The sequence below is a fragment of the Hylaeus volcanicus genome, chromosome 3 (assembly GCF_026283585.1).
Source record: "Hylaeus volcanicus isolate JK05 chromosome 3, UHH_iyHylVolc1.0_haploid, whole genome shotgun sequence".
In the NCBI taxonomy this organism is placed as follows: Eukaryota; Metazoa; Arthropoda; class Insecta; order Hymenoptera; family Colletidae; genus Hylaeus; species Hylaeus volcanicus.
The window spans coordinates 24,079,229-24,107,153 of record NC_071978.1 but is presented as its reverse complement, the minus strand read 5'-3'; the positions used below and the strand labels follow the sequence as shown (position 1 = coordinate 24,107,153).

At 38.2% G+C, this 27,925-nt stretch overlaps 3 protein-coding genes across 3 annotated transcripts in view; 1 reads left to right on the top strand and 2 right to left on the bottom strand.

Annotated features, from left to right (window-relative positions):
• The first annotated feature begins 464 nt into the window (after window positions 1–464).
• On the top strand, window positions 465–4,582 carry LOC128873210 (APOBEC1 complementation factor-like). The gene is made up of 5 exons (XM_054116598.1): window positions 465–1,169; window positions 1,721–1,895; window positions 2,459–2,781; window positions 3,029–3,158; window positions 3,911–4,582. Exons 1-5 carry the CDS (start codon window positions 465–467, stop codon window positions 4,009–4,011), a joined length of 1,434 nt encoding a protein of 477 aa, XP_053972573.1. The 3' UTR covers window positions 4,012–4,582.
• A 193-nt stretch (window positions 4,583–4,775) lies between these two features.
• Window positions 4,776–8,499, bottom strand: LOC128873211 (leucine-rich repeat and immunoglobulin-like domain-containing nogo receptor-interacting protein 2). Its single transcript, XM_054116599.1, has 3 exons — window positions 8,266–8,499; window positions 6,867–7,223; window positions 4,776–6,154 (listed from the first exon to the last, which is right to left on the bottom strand). Exons 1-3 carry the CDS (start codon window positions 8,463–8,465, stop codon window positions 5,776–5,778), a joined length of 936 nt encoding a protein of 311 aa, XP_053972574.1. The 5' UTR covers window positions 8,466–8,499; the 3' UTR covers window positions 4,776–5,775.
• A 604-nt stretch (window positions 8,500–9,103) lies between these two features.
• The window catches only part of LOC128873698 (lachesin-like), a 67,553-nt gene continuing 48,731 nt past the window's right edge, over window positions 9,104–27,925 (bottom strand). The window contains exons 4-9 of the mRNA XM_054117452.1: window positions 21,633–21,818; window positions 18,112–18,304; window positions 13,632–13,760; window positions 13,432–13,551; window positions 13,118–13,288; window positions 9,104–11,880 (exon numbers count right to left, since the gene is read on the bottom strand). Of these exons, the coding sequence (XP_053973427.1) occupies window positions 11,513–11,880; window positions 13,118–13,288; window positions 13,432–13,551; window positions 13,632–13,760; window positions 18,112–18,304; window positions 21,633–21,818 (1,167 nt within the window). The 3' untranslated portion in view covers window positions 9,104–11,512. The remainder of the gene's footprint in view (window positions 11,881–13,117; window positions 13,289–13,431; window positions 13,552–13,631; window positions 13,761–18,111; window positions 18,305–21,632; window positions 21,819–27,925) is intronic.

The following is a 27,925-nucleotide window of genomic DNA, read 5'->3' as shown; positions in this document are numbered from 1 at the left end:
TGCACTGACACGAGAGTTATGGCTTGACTGGACCACACTGTATAGCAATATTAGAACCCAATGCATCGTTGGCGGTAATTTTCACAAGTGTAGCCAATGAGATATCGTTATTCGACACTGAAAGGCTTCATAATATAACGGACATCTGGTGCGTAAAGCTCGCGATCCTTTCGAGATAATAAACGACACGCGAGTGCCTTTCTTCTCGTGTCTTTATTTGACATCGAAGACAGCCTCGAAATTTATCTCCTAACTAAAATCGTATAGATGTATCGGCGATGTCATTCGATACTCCGGATTGGTTTAGGGGTAAGATAGACTTCAAACATTTCCACCAACTCTGTCCGGTTACGCGAGGGGAATGGAGGTGGAGGGAGGTAAGAAAAAAGAAAAAGATTGAGGGGGTCCGTTCGCAACTCAGTCCGTTTATCCTTTTCGTTGCGATCGGATCGTATTGTCCCGTAATGGACGCACAGAAGAAAGTGAAAAGCAGATCGGAAGCTAGCACGTCCGAGTGCCAATTGACTTTAAGATTGCTGGAAATGTTACAAAGAACGAAGTACGAGTTGATCCAAGAGAACGGACAGCGTCGTTTGACTGCCCCCGAGATAATTCGCGGAGAAAAGCAACGCACGAAGGGCGCCGAGATTTTTCTCGGACGTCTGCCACGCAATTGTTACGAAGACGAACTGATGCCAATTCTCGAACAAGTGGGTCGTTTGATTGAACTGCGGTTGATGCTCGATTTTTCTGGATCTACACGCGGTTACGCGTTCGCATTGTTCGAGAATTCGAAAATCGCTAGGCGAGCATGCGCGAAGCTCAACGGTTACGAGATCAGACCTGGTCATCGTATCGGCGTCGTTAAATCGGTAGACAATTGTCGGTTATTTTTCGGCGGTGTGCCAAAGAACAAGAGCAAAGAAGAGTTCTTTGAAGAGCTGAACAAGATCCTCGACGGGATCGTCGACATTTATCTGTATCCAAGCGCCCACGACAAGACGTTGAATCGCGGTTTCATCTTCGTCGAGTTCAAGGATCACAGGGCTGCCGCCATGGCGAGAAGGAAATTAATTCCTGGGAAAATAATGTTATGGGACCACGAAATTGCTGTCGACTGGGCCGATCCCGAACCTGGAGATCCCATCGACGAGGAGATCATGGAAACGGTAAGATTTTATGTATAAACTTTGCGAATATTCTAGAATCGATCATCTTTGAACCCTCTACGATGAGAGATGGTCATAATTCTATGTAGATAATTCGAATAAGAGATATACAATTGTTTGTTCATTTCGTTAAGTAAGAATTAGAATTTTAGTTGCAGAATTAAATATTTCGTAATTGACGATTCAACTGATAGAACGTACATCTCGAATACATTTATATAAATAAATTTATATAAATAATTTATATAAATTTATATAATTTAATATTTATATAAATTTATATAAATAAATTAATAAATTTATATAAATAATTTATATAAATTTATATAAATAAATTACTAGGCTTCGCATTTGTACGCATTTTTAGGGAATTTTAATGTGCAAGAAACTATAAAATGCACACGTTTTGCAATAATATAAAAAAATATTGAAAGTCAAGTTTATAATATTTGCAGAGTAGAATAGAAGTTTACAGTGATAAATTATTTGTCCATCTACAGCGAAATTATTTTTGAATAATATCGATTACACTAGATATTTATTGATCTCAGGTTACCGCTTTGTTCGTGCGAAATCTTTCGTTAGACATTCAGCAACAGAAAGTTCGAGACATATTTCAGAAGACCACGAAAATCCCTATATTGAAGTTGAAAAAAATTAATCACTTTGCGTTCATTCATTACGAAAACCGCCAAGCAGCTCAGACCGTAATGGACATTATGACAAGTACGTTTATCTTCCTTATTTACTAGTTCCATAGTAATTTATTTAATTAGTAGCAAAGCGTACGGATACAATAAAAAGGCCGATTTCTCAATCTTAATCAAGCCTCTATTCTTATGTTTCGAATCGCTAGTTTAGAAGCAGCTTCAGAGTTGAAGAAAGAAAATCAAACAATTTTCGAATAATGCATATTGGTGAACAAATATTTACACCAGCAAAATCCATAATGGGGCAAATATAATAATCAGTTTAACTGCAGATTTACCAGCTAACAATTTATATTAAATAATCTTGTGTGGTAAATACTAATTAGTTAAAAGTTAATACAATATTATCGAGGCAGTAAATTTGAAAAATACAAATAAATGCTTTCATATCAATTACAGTCTTTTTCTTTGGTTGAAAATGAAAGATCGTCTTTTGTAAATTCAATTCCTCTAACTTTCAAAATGGCCGTCAACTATTCCGTTGAAACGTAAAAATGGCCGCGCGACTAAAACTGAGAAATTTGTTACTCTCATTTGATGATCTGTTTATTAACTATTATATAATAAAAAAAAAAAAAGGACCTGGCGGTGTTGCTGACGCGGAAGGCTGGGAAATACGTTGGGCAAAGCCAATCGGAGCTACGAAAGTTTTGGAAAGGCAGCGATGTATCAACGAGGCAGTGGCAAAGTCGAATTCCCATAAATTCGAACCAAATCGTGGCAAGCATACTCCACCGAAGAAAGCCAACGTCAAAGATGTGGCGGATTTGAACGATAACAGTATAAAGGACGTATCCTCCATACACATGACCGCCTTGAAGAGTTTCATAAAAGAAAAGTTCAACGCTGCCTGCTGTTTCAATTGTGTACACATTCCAACGCCCTCGAGTTATATGTGCAAAGTAAGCGTTCGATTATTTCATTTTCTTACAATTCATTCCCCAAATTAAGTCTAAATTTTGGAAATTTAATATTCTGAAACGCAATAAAGAAAAATTGATCGTTACAATGATTACATTCGTGAAATTTAGAACGTTTTCAAACCTTAAGGAAGGAAACTATATTAGAAGTTTCTTAGTCCACGTATTAAGTGTTTCTTGGAATTTTTGATTTTTTTTTATTAATTATACACTTCTTGTGTTTTTCCAGATAACTATCCTCAAAGAGACGACTCTTCTTTTCGAATATCATGGAAATCTGATGCCCACGAAGCAAGATGCGATCTCTGAAGCCTGCTCTAAGATGTACCATCTCATTTCTACTACGTTCCAGAATTGCGGTAAGTGATTTTTATTAAAAGTAATTTCATTCGATAATTCACATTTTAATTTTTTTATAGTTTTATTTTACGTCGTATCTACTGCTTGGTTATTAGCGATGGATTTCATTGAATTTCTATTTAGCTAGTGAAACTATACTTACTATTTTAAAGATTAGTGTCTTTTATAGTATCTTAGAGATATTTTATGTCGTTTAGCACATGTTTCTGCAATATTAAAGCTATCCCTGGGATATTAAAGCTGTACCTGGATTGAATATGTATAACGTATAAAACGTTGATTATATTTCATTGATTTTTCGAAATATTCAAACAAATAAGAATTTTGCCCATGTCTCTGGCGACGGTTGAAGGGTGAATCCTCGGAACTCGCTATCGCCAGATGTCCAATGTAAATAAGTAATATGATACCTGGCTTGTTTTGACGCGTCCAACGGAATTCGTATTCTTAGAGTGAATCTATCCTTCCCTTAAATAATAGAACAATGCCCACTTCCAGTACTCGTTGCGTTTGGAAACTTCCATTTTATTTCTAACAAATGTTTGTTTATCGACAAATATTTCGATACACTTACCCTAAATAACTTTAGTGCCACGATCAGATCGAACTTAATTGATTGCTTAGAAGGGCAACCAATAACAACCAATGATGCTGGATTTTATTAAAATAGAGTCGTATAAAAAATAGTAATAATCAGAACATGCTAAAGGAATATTTTTAATTGTTTTTTTTTTCGTTTGTTATTAAACAGCGCTGCAACAACAAAATGAATTCTACCGCATGGAACAAAAGCTAGGTAATTCTGCTATTCTGTCGAATCATCACTGGAATAACGAAATTGATTATAACTAAATTACTTAACCATACGACGATCGTTCATATTATTTATAACGTAGAGATCCGAAAGCATGATAGCTGGACATCAAGAAAATTCTAAACACTTGAATTCAAACACGTTTTTAAGTTGATCATTTTTAATCTTTTAAGATGAAATTCGAATTCAATTTTAATCGAAAATTTTTATGGTCGAGTTGGGACTTAATCCAATTTCCGAAAGACCTTCGCCGCAACAATTCGATTTTGATATATTTAATGTTAAACATGGTGCACGTTTTTATTCATTAAAAAATAATGCTAGAGAGTAGGCGCGACTTTTAAAACTGAAGCTTGACAAAAATGGATCGTATGCTGATCTTGAAAGATAATTCAGAAAATCTGATAATCGCAGGTTCTCTACGTTAAACATTATACATTTCAAATATCAACTTACCGATTTTAATACGTTAAACAAATATTTTATTGGTAGTTACTATCGTTTGAATTACATATGCATTATAAATGGAGTATCAATAAGTTGCTCAAACGTTTGATTGAAATCCACGATAATCAATATAATTTTTTATTATTGTTAACTGAATCTAGAACAGATTGGAAAAATCATTGTTTTCTTTTTTTTGTTCAAAGGCGTGTTTGTACTTACTACAATGCTCAAACGTATCGCGTTTAGTTTGTCACGATTACTTTATAAGTCTATAGTTTACGACAGCAAATAAATAAACATATTTATACGTTTGTTTATTTTTTCATCATTCCTCTTACACAAGAGACATAAAACAAGATATTTCACCCAGAAGAAATTGGTATTTCAATACCAAATGATTTAATGAACATTATTTCCTTACAATTAATATTAACAGTATTTAATCTCACGCTTATTTGTCAGTAAAATTGTTTAATCAACCGAAGACCAAAGTACTAACTTCTCTTTTTAAAGTTACACTAAATAACGATCGTCAAGGAGCAACATTATTCGGTCTTCGGATGTTAGGTTGTAATCGGATAGAGTACGATTGTCTTCCAAATAATAACCTCGAATCCAAAGCCTCATTCTCTCCGGTTTCCACTTTCGATGTCTTTCATGCAATAATTCAGCAAGCTGTTGCTTTAGATATCCAATTGTTTCCGAATAACGCATTCGTATCTGCAAACGTGGACCGTCCAGTCTGCATATCGTCACAACAAGTTGACATCTGCATACAGTTTGACATTTGCATACTGCCATTTTTATCTTTTGACCTATATCGAAGCATTTTAATAAAAAGAAAAAAATGTTGAGAAATTATTTTCGCGTTACAACACTTTTTGGAATTTCATTAACAGATTGTAAATGTACTTGGAAATTAATAGCTGTAGAAAGTAATTACTTATGTCGTTTAGAACTGTAGTTTAGATGGAAATATTCACTCACGATTTTATCACGTTCAAGTAACAAACTTCACAATAATGAAACACGGATTCCTTCGATATTTATTTTCTTTGCAACCGTATAAATTTTGTTGGAATGTGTGTCTGAGGGAAAATTAAAAATTGTATGGGTGGTCTTTGTGCTGTTTAATTTGTAAAGAAAGGGTGAGTTGACTTTAGAAAGGCACAGAATTAATAGAAATTTCTTGTTTACAATTATACAAGCTCTTTTGGAACGTGTAACTGAGGGAAAATTAGAGTTTCTCTGCTTTTATATCATAAATAAATAACAAGTTTATTTTAAGCCACAGAATTAACTTCTACGCCAAGTATACATAATTTTAACTGTTGAATTTTTAAAAGAATTCCACTTCAGAGGTAAATTGGACTCGAAAATCGGCCTCGTGATTTTGACATAGGTAATAAAATAGCGGCGTAGTCCTCGAGTATTTTTCGTACAGTCTCGTTATCAGTATTGTAAGTACGATTTTGGGATCTCACGCATTGGACAAGCCCGATTGCCTGATTCGCGCATACGTTGCTACTCTGTCCAATTTCTGTAGAAAAAACTTTGTGTGTAAAGTCAAGCAGTTTGGCGACAATGCAATCTAAAACGGTGTCTGTCGGTATTTCCCCATATCCACTGTCCGTGCATTCTTTTATGGCAACGTTCATCCATCCCCAGTTCTCATACTGTTCCGTGTATTTTACGTGCTGATTTTCCAATTGCCACGTCAAATGAGCACGATATCTGCGAAACAGGAAAGAGGAGAATTACTTTACTTTCATTTATTTATAAGGATATGGAGTCACCTATGCGACTTTAACATTTTTTGTAACAGTCTTACAGTGCAAAAGTTTTAGGCCACTTAAATTATATAAGATATGTTCAATAATATTGAAATCGAGACTTTCAGGTCGCCAAATCACGACTTTTAATGTTTCATTCTCTTCTGAATCTATTAAATAATTTGTGTACTATTTTATTATACATATGTATGTATAGTACACTAGTATATATAAAGTTGAATAACAGATGTGTATGTGCATTTAAATTAATGCAAGATTAACATGCTGGCCTAAGACTTTTACTACTGTACGTTAAAATGGTCTACTTTTATACAATATTCATTAATCTCTTTCTTTACATTGCTCTACCATTGCTTTACATTCTCTTTACTCTTCATTCAGTAATTTGTTGGGGCCCACTGGCCCCAGTAACCCAATGGCACTATAGCTACGATAAAACATAGCTAGTTAGCTTAGAGCGAGGGGAACAATTATTTAATTATCCTGTGAAACGAATAAAAGTAATAGTTCGTTTCACAATCAGCGAGAACGTTTTATTATAGGGAATTTGTTCAGAGAAGACGATAAAAGGCTTCTGGGAAAGACGACTCTCCCTCGTTTCCCTGCGATTCGTTTAAAATTATTGGAAAAAGGAGACGGTTCCGCTCACTCACCCCCAACTCAACGGATTCTTCTCGAACTTCACATTTTTAAGGCTTTTAAGATATGCGAACATAGTGTAATCGATGAATTTAATTCGGTTGTAGTCGAAGTAGAAGTTTTCTAAATTGGAAAGCATCTGGAAGACAGCGTAGTCGATTACTTCGATAAAGTTGAACGACAAGTCGAGGGTTTTCAGGCTGTACGTGTACGCGAACCAATCTCTCGGCACTGTTCGCAACTTATTACCCCACAGTATGAGTTTCTCCAGCTTGGTGAGGCCTATAAACGCCGACGGGTCTATAAATTCGATACCTGATCCATGTAAATCTAGAGTTACGAGGCTCGCCGCGAATCTCGAGAACGCGTGGCTGGGAACAAAAGAAAAATGTTTAGAGTCGACTCTCAGTTCATTACGTATTAGGTTGTCCCAAAAGTTTCTTTCGCTTTATTAATAAATAATACATGCACAATATTTTATGTTTTATGTTACATTACTCAATTGTGCACGATTCATTTTGCTCCATTGCTGTTACAACATGAATATCTATGAAATTAGATTGTCTATTTATATAAACACGATGTCACGACCACATCAGATAATTGAGTGCAACTCGTGAAAGAAACTTTCGGGACAACCTAATAGGATCAGTGCGCCTAATTTCGATACTAATCCACTCATTCACACTCTTGGTTTATTCTATGCAGTGTTAACAAATTAAGGGGTAATCATTTCGCAGGCTCGAGGAAGTTATTATTTTATTTAAATGAAATTTGTTGTGATAACACTTTATCGACTGGTAGCGTTTGGACATGTAATTAAATTTAATTATATTTTTTATTGTCATAACTAGTATTATACAATATTTATTTTATATCTATTAGAGTCGTTTTTAAATTAATGTTTACATAATACATTAGAATTTATGACGATGGGAGTATGCAATGCTATCTTAGTAATAGATAACAAAGTATTGCTTGCCATGGCAAGAAGATGATTAATAGGCTACTGGTCAGTAAAGTGTTAACATATTAAACGATGTGGTTATCTTTCTCTTGTAAACAGGAGGTTATAATCGACAACAAAAAAGACTGTTAATATTAAGGAATTATAATATTTGTTTCTAAATTGCATTCGAGTGTCTATACCCAATTTAATAAATCAATTTCCTTTTAAATTCATTCCAAAAGCCAAGTCTTCCATAATACCCTTAACAGTCTACGATTTATAAAATAATCTCTTATGTTTATCAAAAAGAATTTGACCCAACAAATCCCCTTTCCAAATTATAAAACAGCCAAAAATAGTATCCTGAACAATCTATCAGGAAATATCTATCAATCTATCTATAAATGAAACATTAACCCAATTTATTTATATTAATATATTAATTAATATATTCACTTTCTTACCCATGTACAGAAGGTATTTTCGAATCAAAAATCTCAATGGACGTAGTGTTGGCTGGGGCTGTATCCAACGCAGTTAGGTTCCTCTGATCCGTGCACGTGAACGTGACAGCCTTACCTCGTTTAGTTGCGGCACAATTGATCGAAGCCGACGTGACGGTTGCCAATAAATTGAAAATAATAAAAATCAACAGGCGGTCCATGATCGAGAGACAGAGTCCAGAACTTGCGCGAGCATTTAATTAACTGAACGTTCCGAGATACCTCGTGTGATGCGCAACCGAATCGCGTGGGCGACGTATCCTTCGTTTTGCGTTATAATTTCCTCTTTTGATAAGGGAAAACGGATTGACGCTGTGAAATTAGAGGAAACCGGCACCGTGCGACAGATTTTTATGTTTTCATTGTAACGCGAGACTATTAATTAACTGGATAGGATGGAGACGATCATTTCGAACTAATATAATATTCGAACTAATTGTATTAGGCGTAGGAATTATTTGCAAACGATTCGAATCTATCGCGTTTTATTGCTCCAGAATTCACGAGTATGTCACATGGTTTTAGGTTTGTCGAGGACGTCTTTCGAGCCGGTATTGTATTCCTCCATTTTTTGATTCTAAGCAATTCTATACTGGTTCCATCGAGAGCGTGGAATCGGATAGATAAAACCACGGGAGTTTCGAGTACTTTCATTGGTCGATAACCAGAGTCATAGCGGCCCAATGAAAGTACTTGAAAATCCTGTGGTTTCATCTACCTGATTCCACTATCTGGACGAACTCTGTATATATACTTCCACCGTCGAATACTCCCCAAAAAGAAATAGTGGATAGGCGTGTTATGGTAAAAACAACGTTTATTGTCGTACATATATACATGAATACACAACTCAGATATTAACATCGATAAATAATACATTTACATATTCTACCAAGATCGTTCGCGAACCACGATGATCGGGGCGCGCGTTAAATGGACCTCTGTTCGCCTAATCGCACTTCGTGCCTGGCGACGTGTTCGCGGTGCAGAGTTGAGCTAATTTTTATTCAAAATAACGAATAGGAATTTCAGATATTTTCGGTAGAATAAAAGTAAAACGAGCTAGTTAAAATTGAAATAGCTTGGCTCAGTATATTACAGTGATTAACTGAACAATCATCAGTATTTACACTTGGAAATGAAATAGTGTAGTACAAAAATATAAATATAAAGCACAGTTGAAGATATGAAAAACATTCCTGTTGAAAAAAGTTTAAATTAAATGACAAGCTTGATGTTTCTAAATAAATCTTTCATTATAAATACGTACACGAATATACTTTATACGTGTATATATTCAGAACGAAAAATTTATTTGAAAACATCGAACCTGTCAGTTAATTCAGACAAGCATTTTTCAATAAATGTAGAGTGCACAAATGCTTATAGATCTCACCGTATATATTTCATTTCATTTTATTTCATTTTTAATTTTAATTTTTATATATATTTCGCGGCCTGCTTCACGGTGGGTGGTTAAAGGAAATATCAATTTTGCTCTCGCGAATAAATTGAATCCAGCTGATGCGATTTCTATTCGTTATTTGGAACGAAATTAGCCCAACTCTGTCGCGGCGACGAATCAAATTAACATATCAACTATCTCGCCGCGACTGTTCTTCGACATCCACGCGCCGCACAATACACGCGGTTATTATTTGTCCGAAAATAACTGTACATCTGTTCCGCAATAATACGAGATCATTGGAACGACAATCAGAGCTAGATACGTGCTTGTCGTATTTCGGGGGACCGATGGTATAGTTTTATTTCGGATATTGATTATTACGCTACCGATTTGTCGTATACAGCTACATTTATTGTCATAAAAACCGTTCATTATTTACACCACAGAATGTAACACCGGCCTGTGCTTTCGATATCACATGCGTTAACGATACAACATCTAGTCCGAGACAGAGATGGACACGTGGTTATCTAGATACAGATTTCGTTTAACGAATAACCAACCGCGAATGGATTAATCGCAAATTTGCATTGGACGAATAAAGCCTTATTCGAGTAACTGCTTTAAAGTCTTTATTCGTCGTCTATTAGTCGAATAAAATTCCTTCCATCTCTGGTTCGAGGATCGCGCGAGCACTTAAAGGATCACGTCACCTTGACATTGATGAAACAAAGGGTCCTTATATTTACGAGTCTTTAATGTCGATACTATCCGCTCCATCGATATGAATTTTTTGCTACGAATGAAACGTAACAAATCTCTTCCCTTTATTCGGATAAGTCGTTATCCATATCCACCGATCTTATTTAAATAGTCTCGCAACAGGTGACATATTTTCTCGGCACGATTACTTCAACGAGACTTTCTTCCACCAAGTTTATTACCCTCCGACTTCAAATGCTCAGAAAAAAACAATTATTTCCCTTCAGATCTTTTTCTTCGTCTTATGCCACAATATGTTGTAATATATGTTATAGGTTATAATAGATTGGTATGTACAGTAGAACTCCATTTAACACGTTGAACGCCACGTCACCCATATATGGGTGACAGAGCTTTTCACTGAAGAACTTCAACGATTAATTTTAAGGACTGAGTGTTAATGAAAACGAATCTAGATAGAATTCGTAAATTTGTACAGGGATATAAAAATTGGTAATACGACAAATGATAGATTCTATAATTCCCAATAGTCTCGAGACAAAATTTTAGTCTCGTACACATTTCCATATGAATCAGCGTGGCAATCAACGTGTTAACCAATAGTACTTGGGTTAAAAACATTAAAAGCATTGGGTTACAAACGTAACTTTTTATTATCAAAGTCTGGTTGAAGATGACTCGAATCTACCATAAGCGATGAAAATTCGTGGACTCAAGTTGTATCAACTATCCAGTCATCCAAACCTGATGATTAGTCCCCTAATTCGGACAAATGGAGTTCTACTATATTTTAATTATCCTCAATCGCAAGAACGCAGCCTCATCTACCACCTCCCAACAACAACAAACAAAAAAAAAAGAAAATTGATCGTTCTCGCTGTGAAGGTGACGCAACCGTTTAATTAGTATAAGGGAAGCGACGAGTCCGCGTCGGCGGTGAAACGTAAAATCTCGGTAACATTTCGGGAACGTAAAGTAACCGGAAGCCAGGACGCAATTGGATTGTTTTCGATATTCTTTTGGCCTACTGTTAACGTAATTTGTACTCGTCGTGCGGTCTGTACACGACGGACACTTTTACGAACTACATACGACGATCACTACGAAAGCGAACATTAATGCTACGCAGTTTAATCGACAACGTCGCAGCGAAGTGACGCTGTTCTGGACATTCAGCTGGGTCGGGGGAAAATGCGCTGGCGCAGGTGCCGGTGCCGGGTATGATGAAACTTTCGATTTTTTCGCGTTCACGTCCGTCAAAGCGTTCGAACTATTTCTCCTCAACATCGTTGTCGTGTGACCCACATTTCCACTATTTTTCGACAAACCGTCGCGTCCAAACGAGAGCAATTTACCCTTTCTATCGCTTTGTTTCTTTGATCCGTATTTATCGTTGAAATCCGTGTTGCGGGTCGGCGCTAAGGTGGTCCTCGGTAGAAACAATTCTGTAACAATTGTATCATAGAAATCTCATCGTCGAGCAATTGTTTCGAACGTAGTTGTTCGACATCAAAGCCTAACCGAAGATGATTCGTATTTAGCATACGCTTGTTCAACATTTAACACATTGATATTTATTTGGCATATATTTATTGGACAGTAGTTGATTTCGCCAAATGGAAATTAAGTTTCTTTTTTCAATGGGATTTTTAAGGTTGCGTCAACCCATGATGATCGTTAGGAATGACAAATACTTGAATTTAACGTAATGTCAACCTGCACCCATATATATCGACATACGTTATGATAATTCAATGCATTATACGAGATCAATCGTTGTAATTCGTTTGAAGAACTGTAGGGTTTTAGAAAGGATCATATATTAATTATTACCATTATTGCAGTTTGCAACATTAGCTCCATATGAGTGTACGAATCTATATAAATAACGATAAAAATGAATCTTCGTCATGATCTACTTTATCTTCTTGAAAGTATGTACTTTTTGCCAATTTGAGTAGTGTAAATATAAACAAGTATTCGAATTAAGTAGAAAATCTCCAATCAGGGACTGTAAATACTCGCATTAAATATTCTCCATTACAATGAATCTATATTTTCCATAACCTAAGTTTTAACCTCATGACCATACATATTCAACGATTCATTACATACATATATACAACATTTTATGGTCATACAATTTTGCTTATTCTCTATATCATTCCAACATATTCCAAGTCTACTTGGTAATTAAACTACACATAGAATAATACTCAAAGTTCGTATACATGCATTTCAATGTCCTTCAGGTTGAGACTTACACGTCGTAACAGAGATCAAGTTGAGGTCTCACAGGTTGTACCAAAGCGAGTAGCTCGAAAGAACCGAGTAGCTCGGACAGAAGCAAGCGGCTCGGATTATCCATTTCGGACGTGTGAAAGAAATCGAACGGCTCGAACGATTTAAGTACATTCAATGAATGAATGTGTGCGAATCCAGTGAATGTGAATATGTATTCATTGAATGTACTTAAATCGTTCGAGCCGTTCGATTTCTTTCACACGTCCGAAATGGATAATCCGAGCCGCTTACTTCTGTCCGAGCTACTCGGTTCTTTCGAGCTACTCGCTTCTCTCCGAGCTACTCGCTTCTCTCCGAGCTACTCGGTTTGGTCTGAGCCGCTCGTTTCTTCCGAGTACTCGAACAGCTCTAGACTCGTGAAATGAATAGATCGTTTACCTTGCAGCCTTATCGTTCCCTCGGCCTTGCCGAGTAGATTCTCCGCGGAGCAGGTGTAGCTGCCGAAGTCGTCCCTGCTCAATCTCTTGATGGTCAGATTTAATTGATATGCATAATCGTTCAACGGCACCTCCGATAGATTGTGTTTCTCGTCCGGCAATAACTTTATACCTGGAACATTTCGCCGACATCGTACCCGGTGAGCGATAGTCGCCTCGTTTAACGCGCGAAAGGAGAACGATTCACATCTAAACGGGGCGTCGCGCGACATTGAGAAACAGCAGTTGCTATTCGATATTGTGCTCGATCCTTACCGTCGTCCCTGTACCATGTATTCAGAGCTTTCGGCGAGGACTCGACGTAGCAATGAAGAACGACGTCGCTGTTAGCAGGTGCCGCTACTAATTGGTTGGGGACTTTAATCAGTGGTTTAACTGCGGGTGGAGAAAACTATAATTAATCATGTAAGTTTCCAACGAAGGTAGTGCACCGTCGCGGGCCGCATTGCACTTACACCGAACGTTGACGTAATATCTTTTGCTGACTGACGGCGGCACGCCGTTCGACGCGATGCAAAGGTAATAGCCCATTTCCTGACGCAGAATCCCTGTTAGATAAAGCTGCTCCCCCTCGTGCACCTTCACTGTGTACAGTAATTGCAAACCGTGAATTTCAAACATATCGAAGCGTGATTATTAATTAGTAAATACGTGGCAGCCGATGGTTTTACACGTGGTACGTCGGCTTCGGGCCTTCCTCGGCTTCCTTTCTCGTTGATTCTTTTTTATTTCTCTACTTTCAGCGGTAGGAATAACATGTATAAATATCTGTGATATACCGCATATGGATAGCGATCTATTCTCCTGTTATTATCATATATTTTTCGTTTATGTGTCTGTATAAATTTGCAAACTCCTCCATCAATGTCCGCCAAATTGGGTGGAACAGTATGTGATTGATATGAACCATTCACATAATTTGTCTTATGAATAGATTGCGGATATTATGCATTTATGACGTAGAGTGACGTAAAAAAATCTACATTAAAATACGGATACTACATGTTGAATATATTCTACAATTGATATAATAATACATGAAATCCAGTCTACTCGTAAGGCACCACATCATTATACTTGTAAGCATATAAATGTATAATAATATCGTTACTTCACTTTGCATACATACACATACCCTTTGGCAACAAATGCACAAAATCCGCAGTCTACTTACGAGATACCACTTGTAAGAATACAAACGTTTTACATCAATCACACGGCCTATTATAACTTCATCTATCTCACATAAATATCTCCCCATTCGAATCGTAAGACGACAATTACATATTCCCCATTACGGCCAGCAAGCCGCCATTAGCGGGCGCCTTTTAATAAAAATGATCGATATCCGCGGTTGATCGATAATCGTCCAAAGTAATGTTCTCGTTTTAATCGCGACGTCGTTCTATTTCATTTTTCTGTTTTTCTTTTTATTTACGGTTCGTCCGACGTAATTATCGCGGGGGTGCGCGGGAGTTGTCGTTCGTCGAAAAGTTTCGAATCGATTTACTCGGTCGTATCAAACCGCTTTAAATGTATTCCGCTTTAATATTCACATTTTGATTACGCTCCCGGGTAAAACGCAACACGGAATGACGTGGATGGATCTGCTCATTAAAGGATCTGAAACAATGAGAGAGTACTCTCTCCCTCCCTTCTACCGCCGGCCTCCCCCCTCTCCCTCTTCCCGTGATACGTTTTAGGGAAGATCGGTGAATCGTTGGCGCGATATAGATACCGAGTGGTACACACTTTCGCGATGCAGTGTACACAGCGAATATTGCAATCGGGTATGCGAATCGATGGGGTCGGCGAAGAGGAAATATATGTAAAGTCAACATCCATCACTCACCGTTAGAAAGGCTAATCGGGTGGCTGATTTTCCACGGAAAACGCGCCGCGGCGGACCCCAGCCACCGAGAACCCGATTTTCCCCCGTCGCCGTGGCTTTCAACAAAACTGGCGGTGCGCATTTTCTTAACTTGCGAATCCAGCAATCTTGTTTGTACCTTCCGACTCGTTTCCTTGTTCCTCTCCCGTTTCCGAGCGTCTCAAACTTTTTCGATTCGAGCCGATCGAGCAGAACGATTCCGTCGCAATTTGACGACGGGAAAAGAACGAGGGGGAATTGTCGCCACTCGGCACGAGCCCGTGATTTATTTAAATTACAACGATCGATTTGCGCGAGATTGTACGATGCGCGGTTACAATGAAAATATCGATAGGAGAGGATCGTCGAGCTTCTGTTCTGGAGGGAGGGGAATCTTTTTTTGGGAAGGGCTAGATAATAAAAATCGTAAACTTGCCGGAAGATGTTTGTCTCCCACAAAATTGTCACCGCTCGGATCGACGAGAATTTATTTAAATTACGAGACAGTGATCGATGTTGGGTTATGGCTTGGAAGCAGAAAAATAAAGTAATATAGTTTTTAATTAGATGAATTTTATTTCGACACTTGGAAGGCTCATAGAGGCAGCCGCGTTCGCTATCGAGGTTGTCTCTCGACTAACTGACACGCCATCCGTCGAACTCGAGTTTTTGACGCGGGTGTTTATATTGGCAGGCTTATCGCCTCGCACTTCTAACAATAAGAACTAGAAACCGCGGGGACTTGAAACAGAAATGTGATTCGTGTTTGTTATTGAACTAAATGCAATATTTAGATCCAAATCATTCAACACATTCAATTATGTGTGATTCAAAAGTGGAATTATCGACTCTTCGTTTCAAAAGAGGGCAAACTTTTTTAAAGGGATCAGATCGTAAGAATCTTAGATAGAAATACTTGAAGAGCTACTTATATACTGACAGAAAGATCAGGTTCTAAATTTTGTAACAAGGACGTGATATTTTTAATAGTAAAGGTATCATAGAACAGGTGAAATTTTGTAATCTTAGGTAGCAATACTTGTACAATCTATTTCCTAATGGAATTCCCCAAAATACAGGTTCTAAATGTTTGTATTCTTAATGATAGATGTATTATAAAACAGGTTAGATCTTGCATTGACGCCATGAATACAAATGAATTCTTTTTAAAATAGTATTTCACGAAGTTCGAAGTTTCCACTTCCTACCATTAAAGTTATTTGCAAACGGTCGTCCCTCAACAATGACCTGTATAATCTGTATAATAACTATCTGTAGATCAGTACTATTAGAATTTGCCGCGCAGGTTGTAGTTTGGTCTACAATATTAATTTGTTTCGCCATCTAATAGAATCTATCTCGATAAATTTAGCTGAGTCCATCGATGTTCGTGCATGCACTTTCATTATGGAGACGATAATTATACAGCTGCCGTCATTTATCATTCAATTTAAATATTAATTAATCCGCAAACCTGTAATTCTGAAAGAAAATTCACATGGTGTTGGGTTGAGATGTCTGTTTTTTTCCTCGCTAAAGACTCGCAGATCTTAACTGATGGTACTTTAGTAGATGGTTAGCGTTGAGATTTCTCTAGGACTGACTAATTGCCCTGGAGAGACTGACTTCAACTAACCTGTACACGAAACGTTTTGAAGTCTTAATTAAAGGCGGAGAGTCTGATGACTAGATTTCGTGCGTTTATGGCGTGTGCTAATATGGAAAACACGTGTAGCGGACGCGTGTATAAAGTTCCAGTCTTCTTATGTTTCCTTTACAAGTACTGGATATACGAGAGAACCTCTTAAACACATTTTCCGTGGGTTTTGATGGAAAGTGGCATCGCGTACAGGTCGGTAGAAAAATTTTCGTGGGGCAATCTGTCGTCTAAAATACGTTCCTACTCGTTGTTTATTTTCCATTATCAATATATGTGCACTATCAGTACAAAATAAGTCTACGTGGAGTCAGTTACAAGTTTCAGTCATAAGGTTCCAATTTTTGTAATGTTTCCTTTAAAAGTACTGGATGTACAAGAGAACCTTTTGAGAAGTAGTATCGCGTACACATCGATAAAAGAATTAGTGAGACAATCTGTCGTCTAAAATACATTTCTACTAATTGTTTATTCTTTATTATTAATATATATATGCACTTTCAGTACAAAATAAGTGTACATCCAATCAGTTCTGAATTCAAAGTAGAAGCGAGCTCGATGTATTGATTTTTAAAGCATACTGGGAATAAAAATTCGAAGCTTCCGTAACATCTTTAAAGTTTTGTTTATCGATATGTACACCACGTTATTTCCCCTCGGAAGCCGCAGAGAATTTCTTTGAAAGACTTCCTTGTATCTCCGATAGCTTTCAAGATAGCATTGCGGGGTGAAACTTCGGAGGGTAGTTTCTCCCTTTAAACTTGAGTTACCACCGCTAACGAAAATACCCATCCTTTATTTTTGGCCGTTCTACAAACCGGCAAAGCTTCATCAAAGTCGGAAGGCGGAGACTTCGAAGGTGCTCCTTGTTTGAACCGCGGAAGATGGTAGTGCCACTTAACACCCTTCTATTTTTTTCTTTCACTAAAAAACCACTTCACAGATGTAGCTCTATTTTTAAAAATTTATTGGCTAGTCTATAACAGAATGTGTTAAATATTCACTGGATCCTATTTCTTACTCATATTTATTTATTCCTTATTCATTTCTATACCTATTTATTTCTTCTTCTTCTTCGTTTCAATAAAAGCCTATTTCACGTGTAATTCTATATTTATTTCTTGATTAGTCTATAACAGAATGTGTTAAATATTCACTGGATCCTTTTTCTCACTTACACTTATTTATCCCTTCCATTATTTTGTTTCAATGAAACCCTACTTTACCCATATAGCTTCTGTGCAACAGAAAAGAACTGATCTCTTTAACCGAAACAAAATGTTCTCCTTCCGTAATTAGAAAACTATCGTTTTTCGCTCGTCCTCGTCGGGATTCTCACTTCACAGTTGCGAGGTTGGCTACCTATATTCTGTCGAACGATAAAGAAGAAATGTGATGTGTACGTTACCTCGTTTAACACCGTGCTCGGTTCGAAGGGTGATATTTCGGCCATCCTCCCGCTTCCAGGTGACCATAGGTTTCGGCGTCCCTGTGGCCCGACACCGTAATCGCAGATCACTGTTCTCTTTAGCCGTTAGGAGGTCGGCCGAGTCGTCCAAATCCATGATATCGGGCGGTATCACTACCTTCATGTGACCCGTCTGTGGAAAGATCGTTACCAGCCACCATATAGTACCATTTATCTGCTGGCGGAAAAGATCCGGCCGCGGTCCCCAAGCTACACTCCCTCGGACATTTAAATCAAGCTTAACTCTCGGATTCAAACCTCAACAAATGCGATTGCTCAACGGAGACTTGCCTTTAATCTAGGTTTACCCACGGGCGAAAAAAAAAATATATATATACAAACCGTGCCAATTGCGACGATACCAGACAGAGTCGGATTAAGATTTTTCCCAGAGCCATGAGCCTATGGATACCGGGAAGCCTCTGACAATATTTTCAAAAGAAAAAATGGTATTTTTAGTTTTAGTATCTTTATAGATAAATTGTAGGTTCTTAACTCTCTCTCTCTCTCTCTTTCTCTCTCTCTCTCTATATATATGTTACTTTAAAGATACTTCTACTTAAAGTGAAACTGCTAAATTCATTGTTAATCTGTATTATAAAATAAATAAGGTTGGCTATATAATATAAATAACTACCAATTATATAGAAATATAATCGTAGCCTCCTAGACATTTTCAAGTGTATTAATCCGACGGTCAGCGTGTTAAACAACGTACTCGATTAGAATAAGAATCTCTTATGGATGTTTTTATATTCGAGGAGCTCTCCCTTGCAGTCGGATTAGTTACTAATACAAAGAAATGAGGGCTACTTTACCGTTAGGGATCGAGGAAGTTAATCCATTGTTTACTACAAGGGTGTAAATATATGAGAAGCTTGTAGCGTTCCATGGTTGTGTTTGAATTCATCAAGTTGCCTCAAATTAATCTCTGGAGACCCTCGAGCCGACGGAGGCCCCTGGGCTTGTTGCCTCTAAAGCCGTGGCTTAATTCGGCCCTGATAGCAGGACACGCGACCAACTAAACAAATAATGTACTTCCCTTTTTCACCCCCTTTATTTCGCGGATAATTTCGCGTTCGATTTCATCGATGCCATCTCCATCGTCTAATATATCTTCGCCGTGTCCATTGTTTCCATTGCTCGTTTCAGTATTTATTATTTCACATCAACATTCAGTCGACAGGAGATACATGTCGAGGTTGTTTCTAATTTTATGATTTTTAATGCTCCTGCTGTCTGTTGTATTATTTTGTACTCATTAAGATGCATGTACGAGTTCTTTGAAATTTCATAGGAAAAGACCTGGGGGTCTTCAATATTATTAACTTAAAGAAAATTTTTTCAGATATAATATAGAAGATCGCGGCTATAACGTTACCTTTACCTTTGAACTAGAGTCTTAAATTTGCTACCCTGCATTTCCTTCGGTTACTTCACGGAATCTTCCCTTTAAGAAGTTCCGAAACTGCATTGCAATCCCCACGAGCATTCTCAAAACCTATCCGACTGGGCGAATCTCGCTAATGAATCAGATTAAGCAACATCGTGTCCTTGGCTCGAAATTTGTAAGCGCAGGAGCACCGAAAGATTCCTCAACAATATCGTAACAAAGGTGAAGAAATGGCCACTTTGCGCAGCGCGAAATAGAAGAGGTCTTAAGTCAACAGAGATGGCGTACTGCTAATAAGTTCAAAGAGGATCATACTTTGCATCTTGGAGGGGGGATTGGTAGGGAATTCCGCTTCGCGAGCTCCTTGTAGATAAACAAAGCATAAATTTTGACCTATACTGTTCGCAATTAGAACGACTAAATGCAGTAATTACAGGGAAACGACGCGAATTAGCCAATAGGAAAGTTATTGTGTCCCAGGAAGATAACGCGAGGGTGCGCGTTTCGCTGCGAACTTGGGAAAAGTAACTCGAGCTATGTAGATTAGGCCATTCTTCCTCGTGCCCCCTATTCGAACAGTTTAGCAACATTTAATGTAATAGCAATAGATATGAGGACGAAAAAAAAAAAATAAATGTCGAATCGAGTAACTTCCTCCTTTACGAAGTCTGTTAAAAAGGAGATTTTAATTGCTATTGAATGTAGCTACGAAAGAGAGTAATTTCTCTTTTGGTATTCCACTGAAGATAGCTAAGAATGTTAGGTACAAATTAATGTATATATAGTTTGCTGTGTATTAAATACTAAATATTAACAACTATAGCTTCTTGGCCCTCCTCAACAATACAAACTAATTCTATAAATGATTAATAATGCTACCGAGGTGCCTAGCTCGGGGACACTGAGCTTTCGTCATCGTTTCGAAGAACATAACCCAATATTAATAAATTCACAAAATGCTACTTGTTTGTACCTCAGGGGCTGCAGTTGCACGGGTTTTGCGAACCCGAGGTACCCGAGCTCCTTTTGGATCCCATTGATCCTTACAGGGTTAAGAAAAAATAAAACGACCAGAGAAAATAGAGCGATATAGCGTATAAAAATAAATGTCGATATGACATTAAACCCTTCGATCCTGGTAGGACATGTACATACAGTCAGTCCCATAAATATTTGTACCATTTGTGTTCCAAATAAATTTTTCATTATATATATACAAGTGTAAAGTTTATTCGTGTATATATTTATAATGAAACATTTTTTCGAAAACATCGAACCTATTTAATTTAGACGAACTTCTTTAATAGACGTAGAGGGTACGAATATTTATGAGACAGATTGTATATCACGGTGAACATATCTGGTTGCCATTGGCCAAATTAAAATTGAGACTAGGGCAAATTGTCCCTTCTCATCTGACTAGCCAGCTCTTCTACTCTGGTACAATTCATTTTTAAAAGAGAAAGAAATAGATAGCTGGATCAAAAGTGTTAAAAGAGAAAGAGACCTACGGTGGCCTGAACGCTATTAAAAAATGAACCAAGCAACCAAGTGTGTTCTAAATTCTTAATATCATTCGATTTCGTATATCATTCAATGCGTTTCAAGCTTCCGCTTCCATCTACAAGTATTTCATCGGTTACATAGTCGTTAGAATTGTCGATTCTCGCAACTTTTGCCCGGGTTGTTTTAAGTTTCGCAGAATCCTCGACGAACTTTCACGTTTTACTGATAAATCATCCCCGGTCCAAACGAGGACCGGTAACAAGAGTTCAGAAGGACACCTTAAGTTTCTCGGTACTACTCCGAAAGCCTATTTAAGTTAACGATCCTCCGTAAACAAGTGCTCAGTAATATAACAACCGCAATAGTTCTCAGCGAGAGCGCGTTTCTTCTTGGCAAAACGTCGGTTGTAGGTATCAACGATGGTATCAAGTTAAGTCCCCTCCTGCGGGCTGAGTGGTAAAATCCTCGGAAAACATTCTAATTGCTAGCGAAGTATCATCGTGGAGCAGAGTTTACGGACGACCGCTGCCGTTAACGTTTAAGTTGACGGGACCGTACCAACCTGGCTCCTCATGGGTTCCGTATTAACTTGACACATGTACGTGCCAGAGTCGTTCGGTTGAACGTTGGTCACGTGCAGTTTCCACGTGTTATGTCCGTTGTGAGTGACAGACAGCCGTGGGTTGTGCGCGACCATGTGCGTATGAATGGCCAGGATAGCTTTGGAGTCCGACTTTAACCAGGCGACCTGCATAATACAATCAGGAACATGGACGTTTCGCCGTTTCAGCAGCTGATTACGAACCGCGACCCGCGCCCGCATTACTTACTACGCCCGGGGCCGATAATCACGGTTTTAGAATTCGGATTTTGCCGGTTTAGTTACGTTACGGGCCATCCCCGTCTGTCCAGAACACGCCTCGCCCGTAACAATGGAGGACTTTGGTCAGAGATAGCGTCATCTCCACCCTTCACCAAGAAATCCTTTCGGGGATATTTTTATTGAAAGGTTGCGGAGATTCAGCGACGTGAAACGTTGGCGTTACAAAATCAAAATAAATAAGTATAACTAAATCATCGAAATTCTATTCGAGGAAATGTATTTCTCGTTAAATTAATTTCTCGACGTCACCTTCGTAAATAGATCGGGTAGATTAATATCGTATCGGTAAGTAAATTATGCGCTTCGATTCGACTATGCAGTCGAGGTCAAGCGCAAAATCCACGCTTTCCTTGACAAATAATTTTAGCGATTAAAAAATGCATTCTTCGCTTTGCCATCGAGTAAAAAGAAAATTCAGCAAAAAATTGTCAAAGGTTTCATTTACCTTTTCACCTTTGCCTGATATTCCAGTGCCGATATTAATTATCCGAAACTAGTAATGAAAACGATACCATGGCCACGAAGGCTGTTTCGGCGAATTAAATACTCGGTTTCTCGATATCTCAGGTTTGTCGGTAAAGACTCATTGAAAGAAACGTTCCGTCGATATCTGTTCCACATACTTTGCTTGTAACGATCACGATGGCTGCCTCGGCCAACAGGGTGCAATAAGAAGGGCATTTTAAGCGAAGGATTTTCTAACAGGAAAGGTTTAACAGCTAATCAGGAAAGTAACCAAGGAACTCTGCCAGCGCTCGGTAAACACTAAAAACATCTGCGGTAAGGGCGATCGTAACACAATCACGAGACTTTAACACGTTCAAGTGGGGAAAGACATTCTGGTTCCACCCTCCAACTCGATTCCACGCTCTATTAGAGTGTCTCTGAATTTGAAGCTGGAACCTTATAAATCTACCTCAGATTCAAAGTACTTTCTATTGCGTTTTAGGTAAATTTAATGATAACAACGAAGAATTACGAGGCCACGAAGTCGATGCAAAAATTATTTTGCAGTCTTAGAATGGAATTCTCACATTTTTGGTGCTTGCAAGAAACCTTCTTTATTTGATCAAAACAAATCTTCTTTGTTTTATCTCAGATTAATTCGTACCACTTGTTTCATACACATTACGTATTCAATTCCGTTCCTGTTTAGCTTTCGAAGACCTCGTGCAATTTATACAAAATTCCGCTGTTCTTTATTCGACACGTTTTATGGACATTTGTCGAGAAGTATGAATTTAAAACACGCCCGTATTGTTCTGCCGGAGTATATCCCATTTGTGCATTAAAGAAGGCTTTACTTTTCTCACGTTGGATGTACGTACCAGATGAACCTAAATTATCCACGTACACATGTGCCTATCGTACATTCCAGTGACGTACGAGTGCAACTTGTTCCCTTCCCACGTGAACATAAAATCCTCTCCGTGACTTTCCTTTATCCCTGCGTACACATGAATTCTAACGTAAGCATCCCCGTTAAGGCGTGTAACATAAACATTAAACTATAATAAGAGAAAAACGAGATGTTCCCGTCGCGATTCTAATCCTTGTTTGCCAGCGTTCGGGAACGAGAAACGTTATAACGAAAATAAAAACGGAAACGGTATCGTCAGTCAAAAAAATTGACTACTCGATATAATGCTAATTCTTTTTTTTTTTAATGCACATCACAGATCCCAAGTTTACAAATTTTCTCGCTAAATAAACGCGTTCTTGAAACAAGATTTGAAAACGCTATGATTAGACCGAGGACATTTATGCAAATTCATATCTTCAGAATGAAAAGAATATACAATATTAAAGAGAAACAGCTTATTTGTATGTCAAAAGTGATTTATAAATGAAGATTGCTTTAACTTGTGCGCATTCGATTGGATGGAAAAAAAAGAAGGGTTCAAAATTTATTCCTCACTCGAGAGGAATTTTTGTCTTCTAATATTTCCATTCGTCATAAATGGATAAACATCCCCAGTCTATGATCAATGATCGAGAAACAAATCTAAAAATTGTTTCTTTGTAATGCTCCGAATTAGAAGTGCGCGAAGGATGATCCATATAAAGGGAAACACACAGTTGATATCGCAACAACCGCGTACACTCTCTGAGATTGGCATGTATTGAAAACGATACGACGCGCGCGAGTTTGTTATTTAAACAAAAAGTTGGACGGGAAGCAACCGACGTGCGCGCATTGCTTTCTCCCGAAATGATTGATCGACAAAGGGTATTTACTCTAAAGGGGATAACCAGGCGCGTTCGCCGGTCGAAAAATACGATTTCGACGGTTTCGGCCATAAACGTTGGGGGCTGCGCATCGATCGTAATCCACGGATCGTTGGTTCCTCATTACCGCAAATCTGAGAATTCATTTGCAATCACCCCGAACGGCCGAAATGTAATTATTTACTTGAGGTTCGCGGCACAAGTCACTGAACACTGTTATTGGATTCCGGGATTCAAATTCCGATCGGGTTCGTAGCTCCGATTGGGTCTCGTTTGCGCGAACATACTTCCTGCGTGCTCGATCTGTCGTATTTCAAACGATGGTCCCTATTGAACGGCTGAAAGGGCTTTTAAATCGCGAACAAAAGGCCGGGGATTTTGATCCACCGGCAATAGAATTTAAGGTGTGCATAAATAACGGCTGATGGACCGCTCGCCGTTCCAGTCGCTTCGGGAATAATTCTACCTGTTGGCGGGTGAAAAAATTTTTATGCAAACAATCAGCATTGAATCCTCGTTCCCGGGCACCTGTTATATCTCTCACGTTAGATGACATTGAATCGACGCTGTCGCTCTTCCTGGTCTAAATCAGCGTTTCTCAAACTTCGTCTGCGACCCTTAAGGGATGAAATCACGTTAGAAGCCAAAGTATGTTTCTTTGGATATTTCTTTTTATAGAGAAGAATTCACGTAAAGCCTTTATATTTTTTTGGGAATATTTCAGCTATATTTTAAGGCACAGTAATTTTTTCAATTCATTTCGCTCAGACATCTTTGTGATTTATTACGTAAATTCTACTCTGTTAAAAAAATACCCCGAGAAATACTCAATACTTGAAATCTTATATTCCTTTTGCATCGAATGGTATTATTATATGTCTATCGACTTACTTTCAGATAAAACTCGCAAACGAAAAATGCAATACTCGCTATCTTTTATTAAATGGAAAAAGATTCGGCTGTTGCAAACTTCCAAGTAAATAAATCACGAGACCTCACGGTTGCTCATTTTTCTTTGTATTTTTGTTTTCAGTTTCTCCCTCCATATTTTTCACCGCAACAGACTTTTCAACGCGGCTTTTGAGACAAATAAAATGCTACGGCAGCAAAATACTAAATAGTAAAACGGTATTTTCTACGTCGCTCTGTATGTCCGCTTTTTTCGAAGCCCCTTGGGGGCCCGCGAAGCCCGGTTTGAGAAACGCTGTTCCAAAACGAATGGATCCGGTCGATGCCACCGACCGTTTAAAATAATTACTGTCGACGAATCGTCGTTCGAACGAATTTCGTGAAATTTTTACAACGCGTAAACGCTCGGCCAGGGAAAATGACGCGCGTGTAATGCGGTGTCTTGGCACCAGGATTCAGAAATATTGAAGTTCTCCGAGACCACCGGTATTCGAAACGAAATGTTTATCCTGCCGTGGTCTGATATAAACGTTTGCGTAGTTCGACGTTACATTACAGCGCGGTACGAAAGGTTTTTTACGGTTATAAGAGCTGAATATGTAACGTTCAGGGGAAGGAGAAAATTAATACGAAGGGAAACTAACGGAGAAATTAATGTACAAGAGAATTAATTAATTAACAAGAGGATTGATTCGATTGTGCTACATGTATAACGTTTAGAGAAAGAGGGAAACTAGTAGGAAAAGAAATTTAACAGAGAAATTAATGCCCAATGGACAATCGAATTTATTAATTGATTGGCTTGAGCTAAACATATAACTAAGTATATATAAGTATATATAAGTTTAGAAGAAAATTAGTAGAAAGGGAAACTAACAAAGAAATTAATATGCAATGTACAATTGAATCAATTAATCAACTGCTCGTCTTATATTACATATACAACGTTCAGGAAAGGAAGAAAATTAATATAAAGAAAAATGAACAAATAGAATTGATATGTCTAAAAAAATTGGCGAATACTGAGGCAATTAGAAAATGTAGACACACACTCATTTGGCTAGGCAAATGATGTGCAAACTAACAGTTGTTCTAGATCTGCGCACATAATTACGGTTTGTACGTCTCGGTCCTGATGAGCAACTCTATCATAAGTTTCCATTTCACGAAGGGAACCGGATGTAACACGAGCATAGGGAAATTCGTTCGAAATAAAACACGTGAGAAAAGTGGAAAATATTTTTGTTTTCGTATTATAAATAACTGTAAAGCGCTGGAACTTTATGTACCTTTCGGAACACACTTTTATCGGTACACACAGCTGCTACGAGATGAAATATGGTCGCATGTAAGGGTGCTTATGTGTCCCACGTATTGGGTGTAATATGGGCAGCTTGGTGGGGAATATGGTCGGTGTGGACTAAATTGTATTTCATTGGGAATTTATCGCGAAATAAATTTAACTGGCATTTAAAATTCGATAAAAAAAGAAAAATGATTACAGAGTCCAAATCCAATTTAAAGAATGATGGAATTCAAAGTGGCATAGGTTTACATACGCTAGTGGTCTAAACGTTTCCATCGAAAAATATAAGATTATTTTATGCGAATAAGAAGGCAAGAAATAGAAACTTGTTCATCAAGGTGCATTCACATTTTACTGCCCCCAAAAAACAGTCGGATTGATTCGGTAGAACCCTTAGCTCGGTTACTCGTTGCTTTGCAATCCTCGCGATCGCTGAACCTGGTGCAGGAATTGTCGAACGCTTCGAGGAGGAAATACGGCGAAAATTAGAGAAAAATCGAGGGAAAAGAAAGGAGGGCTCTCTTGAACCGTCGAAAATCAGGCCCATTCATGTTGTAGCCTATATTAGCGGCTCTGATTCGCGCCCCTTCTTTCGAGCTTCCTTTCTTTTCCCCGGATACTCCCTCTCCTCGAAGTAACATTCGGTTCTCTATGCTGCCACTTTTTCCACTTCTTATTCTTCTTCTTCCTCGTCTACTTCTATGCTACTCTTTCTCGTCCCTTCCCATTCTTCGAATCCAGGAGGACGAAATCCTCTGAACACGCGCCAAGAACGTTTCATCTCGCGATAGAACCGATTGTCGATTCGAGCGCGCAATCAAACTTGGACTTCTTCTCGAAAGTGAATTACTCTGGCGGGTCTGTCCCACAAGGGCTTCTGGACAGAACTGGGTGCGGACCGATGGAAGTAAGGCACACACGTACAGCGCTTTATCATTATCGGGCACACAGCCGCGCGAAACCTCTGTACGTGTTTCGCGTGTTTGCTTGGCGGTGTTTGGCCCGATGATTCCACTTGGCATTGTTTTAAGCTGATATCTGCGTTACGTTTCGGAACGGCACCACCGAATATAGAACGAATGCGACTTACATTGACCCCGTGTACTGGGTGTTTCCGACACAGGTGGCCGAACTTTAGGAACGTACTCTATTTATCGTAAGGGTGGAAACGTGTCACGTGTACATGACTCCGCAAACGTCGCCTCTGCGAGTTGTAACTAATTTTCGTTTAGGAAGGGCTTTTGTGGGGACGCTCCGTTAATCACTTCGGCGATAAATTATTTTTACTCGAGGAATTCAAACCGATCAGTAAATTCTAAACTTACGATTTTAATGGATACCTGGCATATCTAAAATATAAATTCATAGGAATGCGATGATTTAGCTGTTCGATTAGAATAAATTCGATGCAACTACGGGCCACTTTTTTCTAATCGAGTTCTGATCGACCTACAAGAAAGAAAAATATTTATGAACCTACCGCGATCGTCGAGATTAAAATAACCTTAGAAGCGAACATGCAAATTCG